This window comes from Pelodiscus sinensis, chromosome 11 (assembly GCF_052426305.1).
Source record: "Pelodiscus sinensis isolate ZL-2025 chromosome 11, ASM5242630v1, whole genome shotgun sequence".
NCBI classification, from domain to species: domain Eukaryota; kingdom Metazoa; phylum Chordata; order Testudines; family Trionychidae; genus Pelodiscus; species Pelodiscus sinensis.
In genome coordinates this window covers 48,780,656-48,801,096 of record NC_143062.1, presented here as the reverse complement: position 1 = coordinate 48,801,096, position 20,441 = coordinate 48,780,656, and the positions used below count along the sequence as shown (strand labels likewise).

The 20,441-nt window shown below is 45.8% G+C and overlaps 1 protein-coding gene across 8 annotated transcripts in view; it reads right to left on the bottom strand.

The window, feature by feature from the left end:
* Positions 1-726: 726 nt before the first annotated feature.
* CADPS (calcium dependent secretion activator) overlaps positions 727-20,441 on the bottom strand; it is a 418,422-nt gene continuing 398,707 nt past the window's right edge. For 5 of the 8 annotated variants that reach the window (XM_075938475.2, XM_075938481.2, XM_075938478.2 and 2 more), the window contains 2 exons: positions 3,409-3,513; positions 728-1,658 (listed from right to left, as the gene is read on the bottom strand). In XM_075938475.2, coding sequence (XP_075794590.1) covers positions 1,479-1,658; positions 3,409-3,513 — 285 coding nt within the window. In that variant the 3' untranslated portion in view covers positions 728-1,478. Of the gene's footprint in view, positions 1,659-3,408; positions 3,514-20,441 lie in introns of all 8 variants that reach the window. The other 3 variants (XM_075938477.2, XM_075938474.2, XM_075938479.2) reach the window with 1 other exon arrangement.

The following is a 20,441-nucleotide window of genomic DNA, read 5'->3' as shown; positions in this document are numbered from 1 at the left end:
GGCGGGGAAAGGGCTCTGACATCTTAGCTTGTCATTTTTATCTAAGGCAGACATAAAACGACTCAATAGTTTATTCTCAGGACATCGGAATAGTCATTTATTGAAAAGCCACAGTTCCCACATTTTACAACTGTTGGCTTGTATAAGGCAAAAGCAAAATGGAACCACTATTTTACACAGCTTCTGGAGGGGGGAACTCAAGGACATGCAGTTACTGGTCAAAATGCAATATACATGACACATATAAAAACATAGTGAAACGAAGGAATTTAAGTTATGGTAACAATCTACTGGAATAAATGGTCCTATGTTGTTATAAACACTTTTTATAGTCTAAGATTGTAGGTAAAGTCGCCTTTTTACAAACACAGATATTTGAAACTGACAGGATGTAACATTTAGGCTATGTCTACACTCGCGCCTTGTTGCGCGAGTAATATGCAAACGAGGCTAAGCGTGGAATATCGCTGAGCCTCATTTGCATACCTAATGAGCCACCATTTTTTTTCAGAAGAGGCTCTTGCGCAAGAAGGAGCGTCTACACTGCCCCTTCTTGCGCTAGAAAAACCCTTTTGCGCAAAGCCGTTACACCTATTAATTTTCAGGAAGAGCGGCATTGCCCAAGAGGGTTTTTCTTGCGCAAGAAGGGGCAGTGTAGACACTCCTTCTTGCGCAAGAGCCTCTTCTGAAAAAAATGCTGGCTCATTACGTATGCAAATGAGGCTCGGCGATATTGCACCCTTAGCCTCATTTGCATATTATGCAAGAAGCTGCGAGTGTAGACAGAGCCTTAGAGGGGCAAATGTTGACATAAAACAACTGCTTTGGACTGTATCATGGCATGGGTATATCCATAATGCTAGGATTTACCTGTCATAGCAATCCGAATTACTAACCCATAGGTATGCACCCTCGATACGAGTTAACGGTATCTTTAAGGAGAAGCGCATGGTTTATTAACAGGGATGCAGAATGATTCAAACAGCTGTTTGTTTGTTTTTTTAAAAAATGCACAGAGAACAAAACACTCATTTTTTATAGCCCCACTTTTCTTTTAAAAACAAAGCTGTTTTTATTAATTTTAAGCAGTTGGCATCCACAGAAGAGAAACAGAGAAAATGAAAGTACTTGGTTCACTCATCTTCACAACAATTTACCATCAATGTATATACAGTACATGAATGAAGCATCATTTAAACTTTAATTATAACAGGGACACACCGAGCACGTATTTTATGTAGTTTTCCATTAACAGTATTAAACAATGGTGCTCCATATTGCTTATGGACATATAGATATGAAATTAGGAAACCAATGAATCAAACTGAGGTGCTAATCTTATTATCACACAGCTAAAATGGCAATTGTATTGGTAAACTTCTCATGGGTATTTAGAGCGGACAGAAAAATTCCTAATGTGGCTAACTGAACAATAGACTAGGTACATGCACTGGCTACGAGTCCACCAGCAGAACGATCTAATCATCCTCTTCATCTTCTTCGTCACTGTCCTTCATGGTGATTCCCTGAAGGCCTCCACCTTCACTCACTGACGCGGTGGCTTCTTCTACAGTCAGCCGGTTTCGCACGGTCTCATAGGTTTTGCTGTTTAGGGTGGAGTCCAGGACTCCTTGCAATCGGAAGTCTCTATAGGTTTTCTGGGAGAGAAGTGCCGTGTGGGGAGGGAGAGACAAACAGCGCAAAGTCACGTTTCGCACCCCAAGAGAGATTGCTCATGCTTCATTTCAAGAGTCAAACAGCGGAGCTGGGCCTGCCCCACGGGGCCATTATTGGAACTGGACACGCTCCACTCACATCAAAGAGCCTGATTCTCACGCACACAAAGGGCACATTGTACATTGCGGTGGCAATGCAGAGATACACAATATAGGGTGTAACCGAACTTTCAATACAAGGGGTGCAAGAGAGATGTTAAGTGGCCTCCGTGTAAATGAGATTCTGGCCCCTTCATGGGAGTTTTGTCTTAGTAAGGCCTTCAGGATCGGGCCCAGTGTATTAACGGTGCACAAGCTGCAAAGTCAATTGGGATGTACCCAGTTCCCTTTAGCAATGTATTGTTGTCATACATAGTTTATATCTTATGAGGAAAACTAACCATCACGTAAAAAGGCGACATGATTACATGGCACCTAAACTCTTTATTCCAGGGAAATGCATATATTTTAAATACTCCTATCTACCAAATTCAAATCTTGTAGACAAGTAGAGTCCTGCACATTAGAAACACTGACTATGTTTGTAAAACACCGTGCATGAGTGAATAGTTTATATCTTCCTCTCCTTCCACAGTCTGCAGCGATTGGTAAGTTATAAATGTTTCCTGGGTACTTAAGAGTTAAAATTAACCTCTTGGTAACTGAATTTAGGTTTAGAATCTCGTTAACTGATCACCGCGAGATAAGTCTCTTGTCGTTAATACCATTAATTTAATAACACACTATAAAACAGTAACTGGAGCAAGTAGTTGTGGATCAGAACATTCTCAAATTAGGTCTAGCAGCTACCCAAAAGCAATATTGGCTTTACAAGAAAATAAACCCAGAAAAAAATTCTCAGCTAATTAACAAATAAGAGATTATTTGCTTGTGCCTATTGTTCCAATTTATGAAAAGTACATGTAGTACATTTCAGTTGTAATTTAGTTACGCTTTGATTTGTTCTTGGTGTACTGGAAAATACAAGCATTTTAAAACACTAGGCCAAAAAGCATCAAATAGAACCTAAAATGATCAAAAAACGTATTTACCCCCTTCTGTGATCTTATTTCACATAAACCACTGTGATTTCACACTGAAATAATTATCATTAGTCCAAGACACACACACATGCACAGGAAAAATAATGCTACTTTCAGGGTATGTTATCTCACCTTTGTGATCCCTTAGAGTTGATTGTATACACCCATTGTAAAAGAAACGACTTCAATTAACTACGAGAACAATCATGATTTGCATTCTGACAATAAGCATACGACATATTTAAATATTGCTGGGAGTAAATATTTCCCTTCAACCAAGTGTTGGATTTTTTTAATTAAACCCCAGTTAAAATGGATTAATTGGTGTGATCAATATGTTTGTTCATAAAAAAGTTATTTTTTGGAATGCTTATTACACCATTAGGGTTAAATGTCAATAATGTATTTTTCCCTTGCAGTATAAATAACTACTTTATAGTTGCTTGGTGTATTTTTATAATCTATATAGGTCTCAAATTCCTTTTGATTAATTTTTTGTACATGCAGTATCCTCATATGCATCCAATATAAACTGTTTGAACTAATGATTTAATTGCTTTGGCAGCAGAAAAACATTTCCTCTAAGAAAATCTACCACACGTAGTGCTTCCAGTGTGAAGATATTTGCAAAATCACATAAAAAATATTACCTTTACCATCCTAATAAGAGTTTTCAGTTGGTAAATGTGGAGCTGCAGGTCCATGCGGTCTGTCAGCCAGGTGCAAATGACATTCATTGTGCTGGTGTACCATTGCTGAAAGAGAGACAAGAGTTCTCCAGCAAACACGTCCCCTGAGTATCATGAATAAACACAAGCTGCAAACAGGCACTGACAATCAGGACTGACCTTTTCCATTTGCCAATCTGTTAGATTACTAGACAGGATTACTAGGGAATTTTTTAAAAGCAGAATTCAATGAATGAACATTTCTTTATTTCTAATCAGGTTCGTCCTGTCTGTTCCCCCCCCCCCACAAGGGAATTATGAAATAAAACCTGCACCTCAGAACGGCTGACTTTTTGCACAGCTTGTCCATCCACAGCTTGTTCAGAGAACACCTCTGGATGGTAACGGAGAGCAACAGCACTTCTGGCTGATGCACGGTATGGTCAGGCCGTTGTCACATTTGCCAGTGATTTGATTTGCCAGCAAGGATGTCAGCTTTATCCCAGTGCATTTCTCACAGCTCCTCCACCAAGAGCAGGACCCTGCCACTAACCATATCTAGTGGGGAGATTTCTTTGCCACTTACCTTCTTGGAAATTTCAAACCCAATCAGCCGTCGGAAGACTCGGATTCCCTAAGAGGAGCTGACCAGGGGGATTCTAATGCAACCTGATCATATTAATACAGAGTATCTGCAGGGCAAGGCTACATGGAGAGAAGAGCTTACACAGCACCTAGAATTGGCTGCCCAATCTGCCCCAGACTTGCCCCCCCCCCATTACGGAAGGTGTAAAAGCAAATAGAGCTCATTTCAAGACCTGGACATGATAGCTCTCCTCAAAGGGCTGAAAGTTTGCTTCTTGCCTGTGAAGAATGCTCACAGCTGTGTCCCGGCAGACGGCTGCCCCTGCAGCGTGGTGACTCTCTGCTGGGCGATGGGGTTAGAGCTCTGCTCAGATATTCCTCCATCTCCCTCAGGGACAGCTCAGCACCACTCCGAAATGGCAGGATAAAAAAAGGCCGGGGGGGAGGGTACGGAGGGGAGAACCAAATCTTACGACATCACCAGTTTGCATTCCATTTTGTATGATCAACACAACAATTGAAATTGAATTCAAAAGATACCTGGGCAGAGATATGTGTGTACACAACTTCTCTCTCTCTCTCTCTCTCTCTCTCTCACACACACACACACATCATTCCTATACTATTCCTTCTTCACATGTGCCAATACATGCCCCAGAGACCAATGGAAATTGAAAGAAGTGCTAGTTAAAAATGCTTTTTATACTCTCCCTGCGCCGCTCCCACCCTCCTTAAGACAGCCCTGTGTCTGTTAGATGTTCACTTCTTTTGTCAATTTCACTTCAAACTTGGGCTATTTTTATTTCTCTTGTAAAGCAGGAGGCAGTATAAATCCTCATCAGGGAAAGTGTCTTTTTTAGTCCTCTTTGGGGATCATCATTTGAGATGTGCTGTTCTTCCAGCCAATCGGATCTTTAAGTTAGATACTCAACCTCCCCCGTCCCCACCCATCTCCCAAAAGGTTAATTGCAAAGGAAAAAAATGAAAATTGGCCAAGGCATTGATGTCCCACCAGCTTTACATAGTCATCTTCTGTTTCTTTCAGTGTAGTTACTCTGGTGTAAAACTAGTGCAAAAAAGTGCTGGCCAGACCCATGGTGGTATAACGCTTCAGCACTAACAACATTCCTTCTCTAGTACTAATGCATCTGGCTGGGGTTGGATTTTGCAAATCTGTTTCTGCCCAGCAGCAGACAACCGAGACATAGCCTAGCCATGCTATGGGATGGGGGAGTCGCTAGAGGGAAGAAGTGCGGACTTAAACCTGCTGTCTCGCTCTGGCCGTCCACTCCAGACTTGGCTACCCCTTCTCCCAAATGCATGCTGTCCTGCGACTAGTCCCTCTGCAGGGGCCGTGGAGGGGGATGTCTCTTCATGGGGAAGACAGGTCAGAGTGGACAATTAAACCTCACCAACTAGTTTCTCTCCGGGATATATGCACATGCCGCTGTTCCCTCCCCCCGCCTATTGGTGCCTGGTGAAGATGGCTGCAGGTTCTGTGCTTTCAAGGGCTTCCTGGACCCTAACTGCCTCTGAACGCACCTTTAAATGGGTCTCTTTCAATACATTTCCTTGTGCTGATGCAGCAAATTCCCTCAGCTAGCTCCTCCCACCGACTTATCGAGGTGCTGTCCTGGGCACCCTTCCCGGTGGCATCTGAGTGTCCCCTCCAGCCTCGCAAGGGGTCAGTGCAGCCCAGTCGTTGCTTTCCTAACCCGGGAAGCCGTACGACTTCCCTGCTGCCTAGTCTGCAGCAGGCTTTCAGAGGGAGCCAAAAAAGGGCTCCCGAGCTCTCGCAATCCACCTACTCCTGGCCGACTCCCCTCTTTTCCCTGACTCAGGGGAGGTTTTCTGTCCAAAGTCAATTGAAACTTTGTTCCTGCTCTGCCCTTCCAGACCAGCCTGCAGATGGTCTTTCCCATTCTCCCTGGGACCCTCGGGGCCAGCTCACCCTTCCCACTTGGTTTCTGCACCCTAACTCAGGCCAAGTGTTTAATAGGCATCGCGGCAGAGGTGACTTTTCAGCCCGTTATCAGGCTGGCTTGTAATTAACATGCCAATTAGCAACAATCCCCAATGAGGGCCGAGCAGGACTCGGTGAAGACGTACTTGAAAGAACGCAAAGGGCCTGTTTTTTGCTTTTAACTGTTTATAACGAAAGTGTCTTCTCTCCGGCGAGGCTCAGAAACACGGCCCAGCAGCTCGCCCACAAAGTGACAGCCTACCTCAGCCCTTGAAAGCCAGAGCGCCAGGTAGTTCAAATCCCAGTGTTCAATGCTCCTTATACTGCACCTATTCCTGTCTAGTCAGCGGGGTGACATTCAGCACTGCCTGTCGGGACTCCTGATCACATTCATTTGGCTGAGTCAATGAACGGCTTCCAGCAGCTCCCAGTCTGCCCTCTAGCTAGCTCGACAGGGCCCTATGATCTCACTGAAGTAGCTGAGGCCAGGTCTACGCTAATGGGGAAGGCCGACTTAAGATACGCAACTAATTACATAGCTGGAGTTGATGTACCTTAAATCACGTTTTCATGCTCTCCACACAGCGGAAGGTCAATGGGAGCACATGCTCCATTGGCTTCCCTTACTCCTCATGAGGAGCAGGATTACCTGCGCCATCTGGAGAGCCCTCTGAGTTCAATTTAGGAGGTCTTCACTAGACACGCTAAATCAAACCCTGGAAAATCAATCATGGCAGCATCGATCTTCCTTGAAATGTAGACATGACCTAAGAGAGACACCTCACCTGTTTCACTCTCCCCTACGACGTAGCATGACCCTACTCCAGGATCACCACGGACTACAGATTTAGCTGCTTTTCAGTAAGACACTTAGCCTCCTCTGTTTAACAAAGCATTTAGCAAGCCTGCCTGCCTGCTGTGCGGTAAATGTTTGTATTTACTGCCTTCTATAGAAAGAACCAGAGTTTTCCTACTCAAGCTTATTGTGTGGTGCCTAGAGGCTTATTGTGCGAGAGACTAGTGGTAAGGTTACATGCGATGGGCTACTTATGGTTGGAACCCCTTTCCCCCTTCTTAGTGGTGTGTTTTGTGAGGCGGCCTGCGCACACAGCAATGCACAAACAGTACAGGACTGGCACATTGCCCGACTGACCCAAGGGAGTCTGTTTGGACCCAGAGGACCGGGCTAAAAGTGGTGCATGGGAGCTGCCCTGCCGAGGGTCCCTGGTTCGTTTTAATTGGTTCCTTTACTACGGCTGGGAGAACAAACGGGTGAGCCGGAGCAGGACTGGTCTGATCTATGGACCGTAAACCACTGGCGCTAGCCTTTCGACTGATTTCAAAGATCGCCTGGCTCCTGCCCCCATCAGCAGGTGGGGAGTCAAATCTCCTGGGTTTCAGAAAGTGATTTTCTGGATTAAAAAATTAGACCAAAAGGTTTCTCCAGTCAAAGTGCCAGGTTTCCTTGCAGAGCATGTGGCTATTGACCGAGAACAAGGCCTGCTGGGAAGGGGAAGCAGGAAATAAGAGGCAGGTCTCTGCTTTTCAGTGGGGACAGAAACACACAGCTGCTGGGGCTCCTGAGAGCGAACGGGATGGGGGTCTGAGTGGGACCTGCAAGGAAGGTTCCTGATGCAAGGGAACAGGGAAAAGCCCAGGAGCAGAGAAAGCAGATGAGCCAGGGTAGGAGTAAGGACTGAAGCGCAATGCTGAGGATGGTGTGGACGGCCATTTCACTGCCTGGGCCCCGGGCCGGCCTGCCCTTGCCAGGGGAGAAGATTTAGTGGTTCTCCCAGGTGATCCTTCAAGCAGCGTTATCTACTGGCAGGGTATGCGGCTCGCCCTGGAATCAGCTGGGAATGACAAGTGCAGCTCCGCCTCCTCCCCAAGTCGCACTGTCTAGCCGGACGAGGGCCATCCGTGGGCGCTCAGCGGACAGCTCCAGCGCAGCACCCTGCGCTCTACATGCAGTAGGCTCCAACCCCCTGCTGAGGGGGACGATCCGTGTGCTTTCGTGGGACAGAGCTGAGATCCAGGGCAGACAAAGAGCGGCTCCAGAACACAGAGATTCTTGGGGCTGAGGTTGATAAATCGTCTTGTTAACAAAGGTCCGGGATAAAGGAACGGAAGACCTGCCAGTGAAAAGGAAGGGGAGTTACTTTTTCACTTGGCATCTATAGTCCATGCCACTGGGGGAGGAGATTACTGACAGTAGAGGGAGCTTTAATCTAGTGGAGAAAGCGCTAACAAGATCCAATGTCTGGGAGTGGAAGCTAGGCCAGTTAAGAATATAAGAACGGTCACACCGGGTCAGACCAAAGGTCCATCTATCCCAGTGTCCTATCTGCCAACAGTGGCCAATGCCAGGTGCCCCAGAGGGAGTGAACAGAACAGGTAATCCTCAGTGATCCCTCTCCTGTCACCCATTTCCAGATTCTGACAAACAGAGGCTAGAGACAAACAAACAAACCTACGTGACAGACATTCCTACCTGCCTGGCTAATTCCTCCATGAATTTATCTAGCTCTTTTTTGAACCTTGTTAAAGTCCTAGTCTTCACAACATCCTTTGGCAAGGAGTTCCACAGGTTGACTGTGCGCTGCATGAAGAAATACTTGATTTTGTTTGTTTTAAACCTTCCGACTGGAAATAAGACACATTGTTTACAGGGAGGGTAATTAACCATCAGAGCAACTTACCTAGGGATGTGGTGGCATCTTTGTTACCTGAAGTCTGCACATCAGATTGGACGTTTTCCTCTAGTCCCGGTGCTCAGAGTGCATGGGCTTGATGGATCCCTAGGCAAAATCCACTGCTATGCTGGAGGTCAGACGGGTGATCACAGTGATGTCTTGGGCCTTAAAATCTACAGGTGAGTGTCTGATGATCTGAGAAGCCCAGCACAGGTCTCACCGCCCAAGGGAATGGAGGTGATGGAGCACCAAGCCAGATTTGTGCCCTGACAATCCTGGGCTACATCGATGGCTGCTTCAGACAACTCTGGGATCCCCCTGGCTGTGTCACGCAGTGCAGTGCTGCTAGGCACCAACACACCCCTCCTGCCCACACTCCCATTCTCTGCACGCGTCCTATGCCAGGCTTTGGAAGGGGGGCCTCCGAAGGCAACGTTGGGGCTGTCTTCCCCAGTGCTTTCAATGGCGCAGTTCTTGCTGGATGCCACTCCGGCCCTTTTGTCCGGTGTGCCGTGGCCAGAGAGGGGCGAGGGTCCCGCCCTAAGCATCTGTGCTTATGTTGTGTTCCTGACAGAAAGGGGATATCTGCTCAGGCTTCACTGCAACCCAATGCCCCAAATAGGACGCTAAAGAAACTGGGAAAAAGGTTTCATTTCTTCAAATGGTCCATGCCCTTGGCTCAAATGAGCCAGGACGTATGGCTGTCACAGAACCCTAGAACACTAGAACTGGAAGGGAGCTCGAGAGGTCATCGAGTCCAGTCCCCTGCCCTCATGGCAGGACCAAGCACCATCCATCTCATCCCTGATCGATGTCTATCTAACCTGCTCTTAGATAGCTCCCGTGATGGAGATTCCACAACCTCCCTAGGCAACTTATTCCAGTGTTTAACCACTCGGACAGCTAGGAAGGTTTTCTTAATGTCCAACCTAAACAACCTCCCTTGTTGCAATTCAAGCCCATTGCTTCTTGTCCTATCTTCAGAGGCCAAGGAGAACAATTTTTCACCCTTCTCCTTAGAGCACCCTTTTAGGTACTTGAAAACTGCTATCATGTCCCCCCTCAGTCTTCTCTTTTCCAAGAGCCTGCATGCCAGAAAATACCACTCCCCTCCTATAAAATCCTCCTTAAAAGGCTCCTTCCTCTGAGTTACAGTTCCATGTCTGCTCTCCTTACTCGCCCTGTTTGGAGACTGTCCCCAAGTTTTACTCAACTATTAAACACAACAGTCAGAGAGCAGGTGCGTATGCAGCTATAAGAACAGTCTATGATCTTCCACCGCTGTATTTCATTCTTCCCATCCACAACCCACCTTCCTTTGTTTATTGCTGCCTCTTGATGCATTAACTGAGAGGTTAATCTCTTGGAGGCATAGAACAGTCTTTACTTTTGTCTGTTAATGTGCCATGCAAACTTTTGTGGGTCTAACTATCCCATAAAAACAACTACCTCAGACTTGAATGGATAGAACATCCTTTGTATCCACGGAAACAGTCAGACCATCCAAGATGGCAGCCCTCAGAAGGACCAAAGTGATCGGCTAGATTCCCAGCAAGGCATGGAACCGTAACATTGCTGAAGGTGAATTCCTAGTTTATTCAATCTTGAAAAAACAAAGCCACCTATCAGATATTTACTCTCCAAACCAATCATCATTACAGTCCAGGCAATACAATCACCACCAATTACCAGCGACTTCAACACTCTTCTCCCAGAGTTGGTAGTTTTGCTGTTGAGTTTGCCAGCCTACATTCGATCACTCTCTTTCCGTCATGCGAGTCTTTAAAGCATTTGCTAATAAAACTTCAACGGACACATACCTAAATGTCTCGTGTATTTCTAAACAATCAGTTTCACAAGGATTTCAATACTGTAAGTAATAGACCAGATACAATTCAAGAGACACTGGTTAAGATACTTATTCTGATTTTTAAAAAAAATCATATCGATTTTTTTAGATTTTTATTAGTCTTCTTCAGTTGTTGCATCTAAGCTGTGTATATGCATAAAAGAGAGTGAGCTATAAGTGAAACTGATACTGAAACAATCGCTAGAGTTAATGTGTCTATAGAAGGAAGGGAGTTTCATGAGGCATAAGGGAGTGGTCGACAAAGGCTTCCCTTGTTGACCGAAACGCATCTAGACTGATGCGCTGTGTCGGATCAGCTGATTGTCGGCACAGCGCGGTGGCCATTTTTATTTTAATGACGCGGGGATTATTTAAATCCCCGCTTCATTGACTATGTCGGGTAAACAAGTTTACATGGCTCCATCGATGGAGCCATGTAGTTTAGACATACCCAAAGATGTTAATATGCTCTCTCTCTCTCTCTCTCTCTCTCTCTCTCTCACACACACACACACACACAACTAATCAAACAAATTATGTTTATCACTATGCGTTTATGCTCCCAGAATCCAAAGAGTGGGAGATAACCCAGTGGAACAGGGGTGCCGCTGTTCAAATAATGCTTGTAGGTGCTTATTGAAATGATTTCGGCACGGAATTGTGCTCCTAACACCCAGGCATATTTCTAAAGTGCATTCAAATGGCTCCGTTTTACCAAGGCCAAGCCTTCAGTTAGGCCGCGTTTATTTTCTAATGCAAAGCTGCACCGTGTTGGTCTCACCACCATGAATATATTTATAATATTTGGCTTTGCTGTAAAGAACCCATTTGAACCTTGACATAACTAACTGTGGCCCATTTTAGGGCAGGCCTTTGGGATCCCAGTTTTACCTCCATGGGGCTTTTCCCTTTCATGAGCTGCTTGCTTAAGCAAAACTCCCACCAAGTCAGATCCTGGAGTCCCAACTTGGTTTCTGCTCAGATCTTGCCAACTTCAGGGGCAGTTTTACCCCAGCGAGGCAGGGACTAAAAATTAAGTTCTTTTCTCAGCAAGAATTTCAGGAACCGCTCCAATGGCAGTGACTGGACACGGCGCTTGGCATCTTCAGAAAGCATCCCAAGGATGCCAATTGCTCTGGCAGGCTAGCATTCCCCTTTCTTTCCCCAGACCCGACAGCTACTTTTGCCAGGGCAGAAGTAGGCAGAGCGTGAATCTCTTGAAGAGAGTCAGGAAACGGTGCCGAAGCACGACCCCTGGTAGGCTTTCAACATTACCATGACAACCGCCCAGCCGGCCGGAGCAAGAGGGGTTTCATTTCTGGACGAGCAGCGTTTTGAGTCCGAGCTATGGAGCCGGCTCACCTCTGAACCTATACATTGCAAAAATGGATACGAATCAACCTGCAAGTCACACACAGACGGTGGCACGTTTTGATCAAAACCCCGTGCTGGGTGCCTGGGCTTTTGGGAAGGTGGTGTCATTACACATCCCCAAGAACATCTGCAAATGCCTGTTTTCTTTGCCGAGGTCTGAAGGGAGGCATGACCTCCTGTTCTTTGCCATGAACCCTGAGTTCACACTCAGATTTTACATGTTACAGGAAGCCACAGTTCACCCCAGGGGTGCTGCACACAGCATCGCAGAAGCCAGATGCAGCGCTGCTTTTTAATGCACCTGAAGGAGTTGTATTCTTCATTCAAAAGCTCCCATACTAGTAGCTTAAGGTCACTCCAGCTTTTGTAAAGGGGAGGACAAAACCAGGAATGCGTATGGGGCTGGGCTGTCAGCGGGGTAGCCGAGGGATTACAAGAAACCTGTGACTCTGCCTCTTTCTGCCTTTGCGGGTAGGTTTTTTTGTGTGTGAACAAGTGCCATGGAACAGATTGAGGCTGGTATAAAGGCCTGCGACTGTGCAAGGGCACCCCGCTGAGTCTCAGCTGTGCTCGCAATTAGCAATAGGCATGAAATGATGATTGTTGTGGTGGCTGATGGCGATGCGAAGTGACAAGTTTTATGGGGGAAGTTGCAGCGGGGATGTGCGGAAAGTTTTTTTTTTTTTCTTTCCCTTGCAAACCATTAAGCGCAGGCTGCAGCAGGGTTTCGTCCAAGCTATTTTGTCTCATTCAAAATGTCTTACAAGGAGGCTGAAAGAATATTTTTCTGCCTTCAGTGCCTCGGAATGGCGTTTTCTAGGTCAGGGATTCTTTACTGCCCAGTTTGGTGTCAAAACGACCCGTTTGCCGCAAATTAGCAGAAAGCTTGTAGTTAAGGGCTAGAGATTAAGCATACAAAATTACTCAGCAGGTGACTGCTGGAGGGGGTGGGGGAAGTGGGGGTTGAGAAGTCTTTAAAACTGACTACAAGACATTATATACTTCTGACAAAAGGACATAGTAATCCTACCTGCTTGCTTTAACCACTGTTGTTTGTCCATTATGATGTGCTTTAATGCTCATGAGAGCCAAACGACGGGCGATACGACTCAATTACCATAGCCACTCTGCCCTATGACCCCGGATTTCAGCCCTGCCTTGCCAACCAGAATCAAGCCAAGCCATTCCAATTTGTTTAAAACTGTGACATGCCAGTGCCTAGAAAACACAAGCACAAGCTGCCCCCTCCTTTCTGTCTGCCACATGGACTTGTTTCGCAATGTTGAAAAGAGGCTTGAATGGAAGGTGTTCCGAAGGTAACGGGCTGGGCGTCAGGAGGCTGCCCCCGCTCCGCCTGGCACGAAGGCGACGTAAAAGGAAGAGGCCACGCATGGGGGAACGTGCTCGCGGCCGGCCATGAATTTCATTGCTAAACAGACCCGGGAACGGGCTGTGAAACAGCAGCCCCCTCCCACGTAACTTGGCAGTTTTCTTTGACCTGCCATGCACACATGTGCGCTTCCTCTCCACTTACTGGGCCAGGGTCTTCCATTTAAGTCAAAGGAGCTAGGCAGATTTACACCCGCTGAGGAGCCAATCGAATAGAAGTATGGAAATCAATAGCAGCGAGTGTATGGAGGGGAGAAAAGATGCTCATTCTGATTAATACAAGGGACTGAGGTCAAATTCTACTTTTAGGCTGTTACCACGGTGCATGGAAACGATGGTTTGTTTTTTTTCCCTTTTGAGGAAACATAGGTCTGCAGTCCTTGATAATGCCCGAATCTTTTAGTACTCAAGACGGCACACAACTGAGAACTGACTTTGCATACACATTACTTTGTTACATGAGTTTACCACAATCCACGAGTTGTTCCTTCACACCCCACCTATCTGGACATGTAGCATATGACTTGGAGCCTACCACCTGAAGTCAGCCAACGCAGGGTGCCAATTTGCACACACTACAGATGCACACAGGCTTAGTGAAGAATACTAAGGGAGGGACTGCAAAACATCATGTAGATCGTTATAGGGGAAGGCAAGATTTTGCACCACACTACCAAATACACTACCGGCCAGGTGCATTCTGGGAGATGCTCACCCACTTCTGAAGCATCAAGCATGTGCTATTGTCAGAGGCAGAACACAGCGTTTGATGCTATGAGGTGAGTCAGCTTATCGTACAAGGGAACGTTGGGAAAGTCGACCTAGAGAATGGCATAAGAGTAAAGCCATTTCTGGCCCTCTGGAGTCCCTTGGGCTTCAAGGGTTTCCCCTCAACCTTGCTTCATTATCCCAGCCTCCTGCTCCTATACTATCCTCTGGGGTCCTGGTGGAGTCTCTCAGGGTTCCTTCCCACAGGGGAACACCATGGCATTTCCCATATCCACTCTGACAGGACATGCATGATCCATGTTGCTCCTCAGCCCACCAGCCCAGATGCGAAGGCCTGAGCTGGAGTCTCATGCTCCACCTTATGCACAGTAGCACAATGCGCTACCACCAGACAGCTGACCTGGCTCTCCTACCTGAACAGGAAAAAAAATGACCCCCCAGGCCACGTGTTCCGGGAATGACAGAACGTACTACCTTTGCGAAGGCAACTGAGCCAAAGGATCGCTGCCCAGGGCGTGATTTGTGCATCTTTCACACCTTTATCTTCCACATGCAAAATCACGTGGCTTCCTGTGGAAGGCTTCCCCCACGCAAAATGTATCAGGTAACCTTTAAAACCCGACGTGCATCTCTCAGCTGCAGAGTGAGTCCCCACGCCCTTCATCCTGGCCTGGTCATTGACACCGATGCAACCTGGATGTAGAATACTGCCAGTGGCAGAGGTAGGTTTACCCCTGTTTTGCCCAGGGACGATAACGATGATGGGCGCAAGTAGGTGGAAAAATCAGGAACATTGTATTTCACACTCTCTCCTTTTAATAAAGTTCAGGTCTGGGCCAGCCCTGTGGCTCAGTCGGTATTCAGGGCACTCCCATGCAAGAGATCTGGGTTTGATTGGCAACCCTTGGCTTGTCCTCATGGACCTCTATGTGGCATCAGGGTACAAACCTGGTTGGAGTGGGTGGGTAAAGGTTGTACAGTGCTGACTCTGGCCTCCCCCTCCCCATCTCCTGCACTGAACAGAGCGTAGCCACACCAGCATCAAGGCTGCTCTATGCGGAGTCGACAGCATTATGGAAAGAACGGTCATTTTCCATGGAAGTGTAACTACTCACCACTGGGGCGCCTCCTTGTGGCTCACCAAGGCATTCGCTCTTGACCAGTCAGATACTCCCTTCTTTGGTTGCACTCTCCATGGTCTGTCTCCCTCTCTCTGACTCGATGGCTCCCTCTTCATGGCGGGGCCTTCCAGGCAGGTTCTTATCATTTTCCTCTTCTGGGGAATCATAGTCCTTCTGGACAAAGTGTCTCAGGCAGTCGTCTGCTCCACTGCCCAGATGGTGACATTTTCCCACCGTCCCAGAGCCCTGGTCTACACCAGGGCTTTATTTTGAAATAATAAGTGGTGCGTCCGCACTACCATGCCCGTTATTTCGAAAGAACGGGCTCATTATTTTGAAATCTGTGCTCCTGCTTTCCTCGAGGAATAACGCTAATTCTGAATTTGTTATTTCGAAATAGCAGTAGTGTGAATGCTCCTGTGCTGCCATTTCAAAATAGCAACTCCCCAGAGTCATTTGAAGTAATTACTCCCCAGTGCTTCCTGGGGCTCTAAGTCGAAGGCAGTGTGTCCACTGTAACGGAGCCTGCCCCTGACTACTTTCAAGGCTTCCCCGTAGTGGGGACATGCTGTTTCGATTTTATTATTTCAGGAATTATTAAATTGATTGTAGTTATTTCTAAATAATTTCCTAGTGTAGACATGCCCAGAAAGAGGAATGTCTCTGCCCTGCTGAGCGCAACCCACACGTTAGACCCACCTTCTCACCTGTTCATAAACTTCTCTTGCTGTTTTCTCAGTGAAAATCATATTTTGCTGCTATTAGTTATTATTACTGTGGGGTGCCATGGTTGAAGGCTGTCTCTTGCTTCATTAGGAAGCTGATCTCTGAGAAACTGGCACTAAATGCTCTGCAGAAGAGTAAGATTACCTTTCTGAGCCAGAAAACCTGTCTATAGGTATGTCTACACACAATTTTAATTTTGGGAGAAGGATGCAAATACTGCGGCGTATTTGCATACTTCCTCCGCTCCCCCCCCCCCCCCCCCCCGGAAGAGGCTCTTCCAGTATTCACCCATGTCTATACGCGGCTGAATTTTGAAATAAACCCCTATTTCAAAAGACCCCTTATTCCTCCTACAATGAGGTTTACAGGGGTCTTTTGAAATAAGGGTTTATTTAGAAATTCGGCCGCGTATAGATGCAGGTAAATACCGGAAGAGCCTCTTCCAGAAAAAAAAGCGGAGGAAGTATGCAAATGTGCCGCAGTATTTGCATCCTTCTCCCAAAATAATAATTGTTTGAGGACATACCATAAGTAAGCAGGCAGACATGGGGTAACTCCTGCAGCTAACGTAAATCGATCAAGCTCCATGTGTTTGTACAGCACCTAACGTAAAGGTGTCTTGGCTTGTGACAGGGCTGGTAGGGGCTCTGGCAATGCAAATTATAGCATCAGGGCTATGATCATTTACCCCTGCTGAGGATCCGGCCTTCACGTCTTACTCTCATCAGCTCAGGTTCACAGCGCTGCAGATCTGAATAGTTCTGGGTTTTGCAGAAAGCAATCTGAGAAGTCAGTGAGAAGTTACCTCATTACAGGTACCAAGATGAGGGGCAGCCGCCCCAGTTAAACAGAAAATTAACGATGCGTTAATGTTGTAAGCATGGATCAGCTAGTCTTACAATGAGTGCTTCCAATAAAAAAAAAAAAAGCTGCCCCTTTTATAGGCCGGAGTAAGAAATTAAACACTTGTGGGCGCATTCTAAAGAATGAATGAAATTGAATAAGCTACCTAGTACTTGAGATTCCCAGTGAGTGCTTGAATAGAGCAAACCTCCTAAGTTGAATGGATTGCCTTTTGGGACCAATTTGTCTCTTTTCACTCTTTAGTCTTCCTTTTTTGCTGACAGATGTACAAAGGCGGAACTGTGCTGTGCAGCTTATCTACATGCACCCACAGCAGCTGTCACTTTTGTCGAGCAAGTTAATCAAGCAAATGCCACCATATCCCACTTTCTATAAGGAACAACATGTTATAGACAGTAGTCTTGGGAGAGAGAGCGGGAGAGAGACTTTATTTTAACTTTAGCTCAATTTTTCTCTCTCTCTCTCTTTGTGTGTGTTTCAACCAACGGCACGAACTAACGCTTTTATTTTTGCCTGGTACAAATATTTAATATTATTTTAAATTTAATTTGCACTATTCAGAGGGCTGTCCAGTTTTAATTAAATTTAAAGGACTTAGGGACATGGTGAAAGAAAAAGAGAAATGGGAGTGTTGTGCGTGTGTTAATGCTTGTTGATAATAATATATTGATTGTCAATCTCTAAGCCAAAAAGATTAGTGGAGTAAATACTATTATCTGAATGCCACAAGTGAAGTGCTGGCTTCATTTCCCCCTGATTTTTCTTTGTAAAGCAGTTTGAATCACTGGTTGTTATTTATACGTTTTCTTTGAGAAAACCAACTTGTGTGGCTGATTTTTTTTTTAAACCCTGCCTCATTAAGTACATAATAGCATTTATGTGTGGGTCTTTCTACTCTTTAGCCTTTCAAGCTTATGCTTATATTCCTCTATTACAACTAAGTTTCAAAACTTCTGATGTTCACAAACAATCGGATATACACCAATATTGTCTATATCAAATTCTCCACTACTCTCACCACAGGCTATAAAATCACAGGCAGTATCAAGACAGAATATATAAATAGCTCTCTTTCTGTTATATCAACATGGACCATACAATAAAGTATCCGATCTCGGAGTGACTACATATTCCACAAGCATACTTAAAAAAGGTGGCTGTCTTTCTGTATACCACCATAAGACTGCACATTAACAAGGCATCACCTACAGAGTATGCAGACAGCTGTCTTTCTATTACAAAACACGTTTTTTTATCGCTCACACTATTCTTTTATGAATTTTGTCTTTCAAAATATAAAAGTCGATGACTTCTTTTTTGGCAACAATGTGTGGCATAGGAGCTTACCTTCTCCTAGGAATTTCCAACTTGGTTATGTTCAGAAACAGACTGCACATTTCAGAAATAGTTTGGATATATGCCCTATTTAAGAAAATAGAGCTAACAGTGTCTTGCTCATAAGGGAAGGGCTTCATTAAGTCAAGATTTTACAGAATAGGGTCCTATGTTAATGGCAAATTTTCTTCTTGATAAGCAATATCCCTTTAATTTTTTTTGCTAATGTTTAGCTAAGTAAGTGCTAAACAGTCATGCTAGGTTTTTATTTATTACTACTATATCGTTAAAGCACCATGAATATCTATGGTACAGCATAAGACTACAGATTTACCTTTCAGCAATTTTAAAAAAATATTACGATAATGATTTCACTGCGGTTACATTTCAAGTAGTCTGTACGACCATGCGGCTCTGTAACTTCTGATTGTTTTCCCTCCTGTATTATTCCTTGGCTGTGAAATCTCATTTACATTGAAAACTTTAACTATGGGGGCAGGTTATAAACTCAAAGGGTCTTGATATTAAAATCATTTGTATTGTTATTTAATAATACCACAGTGTCAGCCTTACATAATAGGGTCAAGTCGCTACCCTGAACTATTAATCATCTGTCTGAGATGTAAGTGGCATTGAATTACATCATCTTTTTCAAAAGAAACCACAAAAACTTTTTTGGGGGAGAATTATATGAATGGTCTGCCTGAGCCACACCGAGGGAGGAAATTCAGAGTGAAAGCTGACACTCACACGCAGCGGTGTTCCAGTACAGCCAGCTTTTTGCAGTACACATGGAAGAGAGGATCACCCACTGTTTTAGGAACCCTACTAACAGGGTGAGTTAAGGATGCAGTTTCACCCTTAATTGGGTTTGACTTTGATTTGAAGGCGTCTCTTGCATATCATTCCTGTCAGCACTAATGGAAGGTCCATATAGAACTTCCTGGATTCTCTATTAAATTGACTCGTCAGTGCTGTGCTTATGTAACTCCCATTATTTTTAATGGAAAAGGACATCTCTAATTTGGGGGTGGGAGGTGCTTTGAATTTTGTATGTGTATAGCTGGTCTTGCACTAACATTATAAATAAACCATAATCATCCTAATCCTTTCATTTACAGAGAGCCTCCCTGTTCAGGACTCTGTGCCGCATACAATTAACTGGCAATTAGAATACATTTTGTACTGCAACAGCTAAGCACTCTGGGATGGGTTAAGGATCCTTAACTGGGAACGATAGAGCCTTTGAAGCCATTCGGCTCCTTTGCATCATCCAAGCACAGATTTTAACGGAGAGAATTTAAAAAACGCTCACAGGAGGCATTAACTCCTGCACCTTCCCAGCAGCGGGGCCAAGCCGTTGCGCGACTGTTGGGAAAGGAATCTGAGCTTTACATATTCATGCAATTTGTAAACCACAGAGTTTCCTCTTCAGCAGGCATGGGGAACCTTTGCCACCAACCCACAGATAAATCAGTCAGGGGGCCACAAGCAAGTGAGCAGCAAAGAGCAAATAAAACCCAAAAAACCTCACTGGCTGGCCCCCAAGTGAGAAGCAAAACAAACCCAAAACTCAGTGACCTGGCTCCCCACTGAGAGGGGGCAGGGAGAAGACACCTTGCTCATTCTTAACGTGGGGTGCCATGGCTCTGCTCATGCCACTCGCTGTAGGTTCCTCACCCCGGTTCTCCATTTCCAAAAAGTTGCACAGGATTTAACCACGCATGTCCCGTCTAGCTTAGCAAACCCCTGGGGCTGTCACCTCTTTAGAGCCAGGAAAAGCAGCAGTCTCCAGTCTCAACAGCACATCACAGGAAAAGGCTTGACCAAGCCCTGGCTGGGATGATGGAGTTGGGGTTGGTCCTGCTTTGGGCAGGGGGCTGGACTCGATGACTCCTGAGGTCTCTACCCGCCTGGGGATTCTGTGATTCTATGAAGAGGCTGTAGGAAGGCGCCCGGTGGACCCACTACCCTGCATCCTCACTTGGGCCAAACTGGGGAGGTAATTGGATAAACACCTGGTGACTGACCAATTAACAAGGCGATTCAGCTCCTGATAAGAGGAAGGGGAAGGGCAGCTGTCCAGGAGGGAAGATCTCTCTATGCCTAGAGAGAAGGTAAAGGGGGAGAGCGGGACACACAAGGATCCGTACGGCACTTTTACAAAGCTGAACCTACTCAGGCGTGTGGGAAGACTGCCGGCAGTGAGGAATCCGGGACAGGGGGAACCCCCGCCATGTGCCAGGCCTGAGCCAAAGCCCCTTGACATCTAAAGAGACTCTGGGTATGTCTACACTACCCTCCTAGTTCGAACTAGGAGGGTAATGTAGGCATACCGCACTTGCAAATGAAGCCCGGGATTTGAATTTCCCGGGCTTCATTTGCAT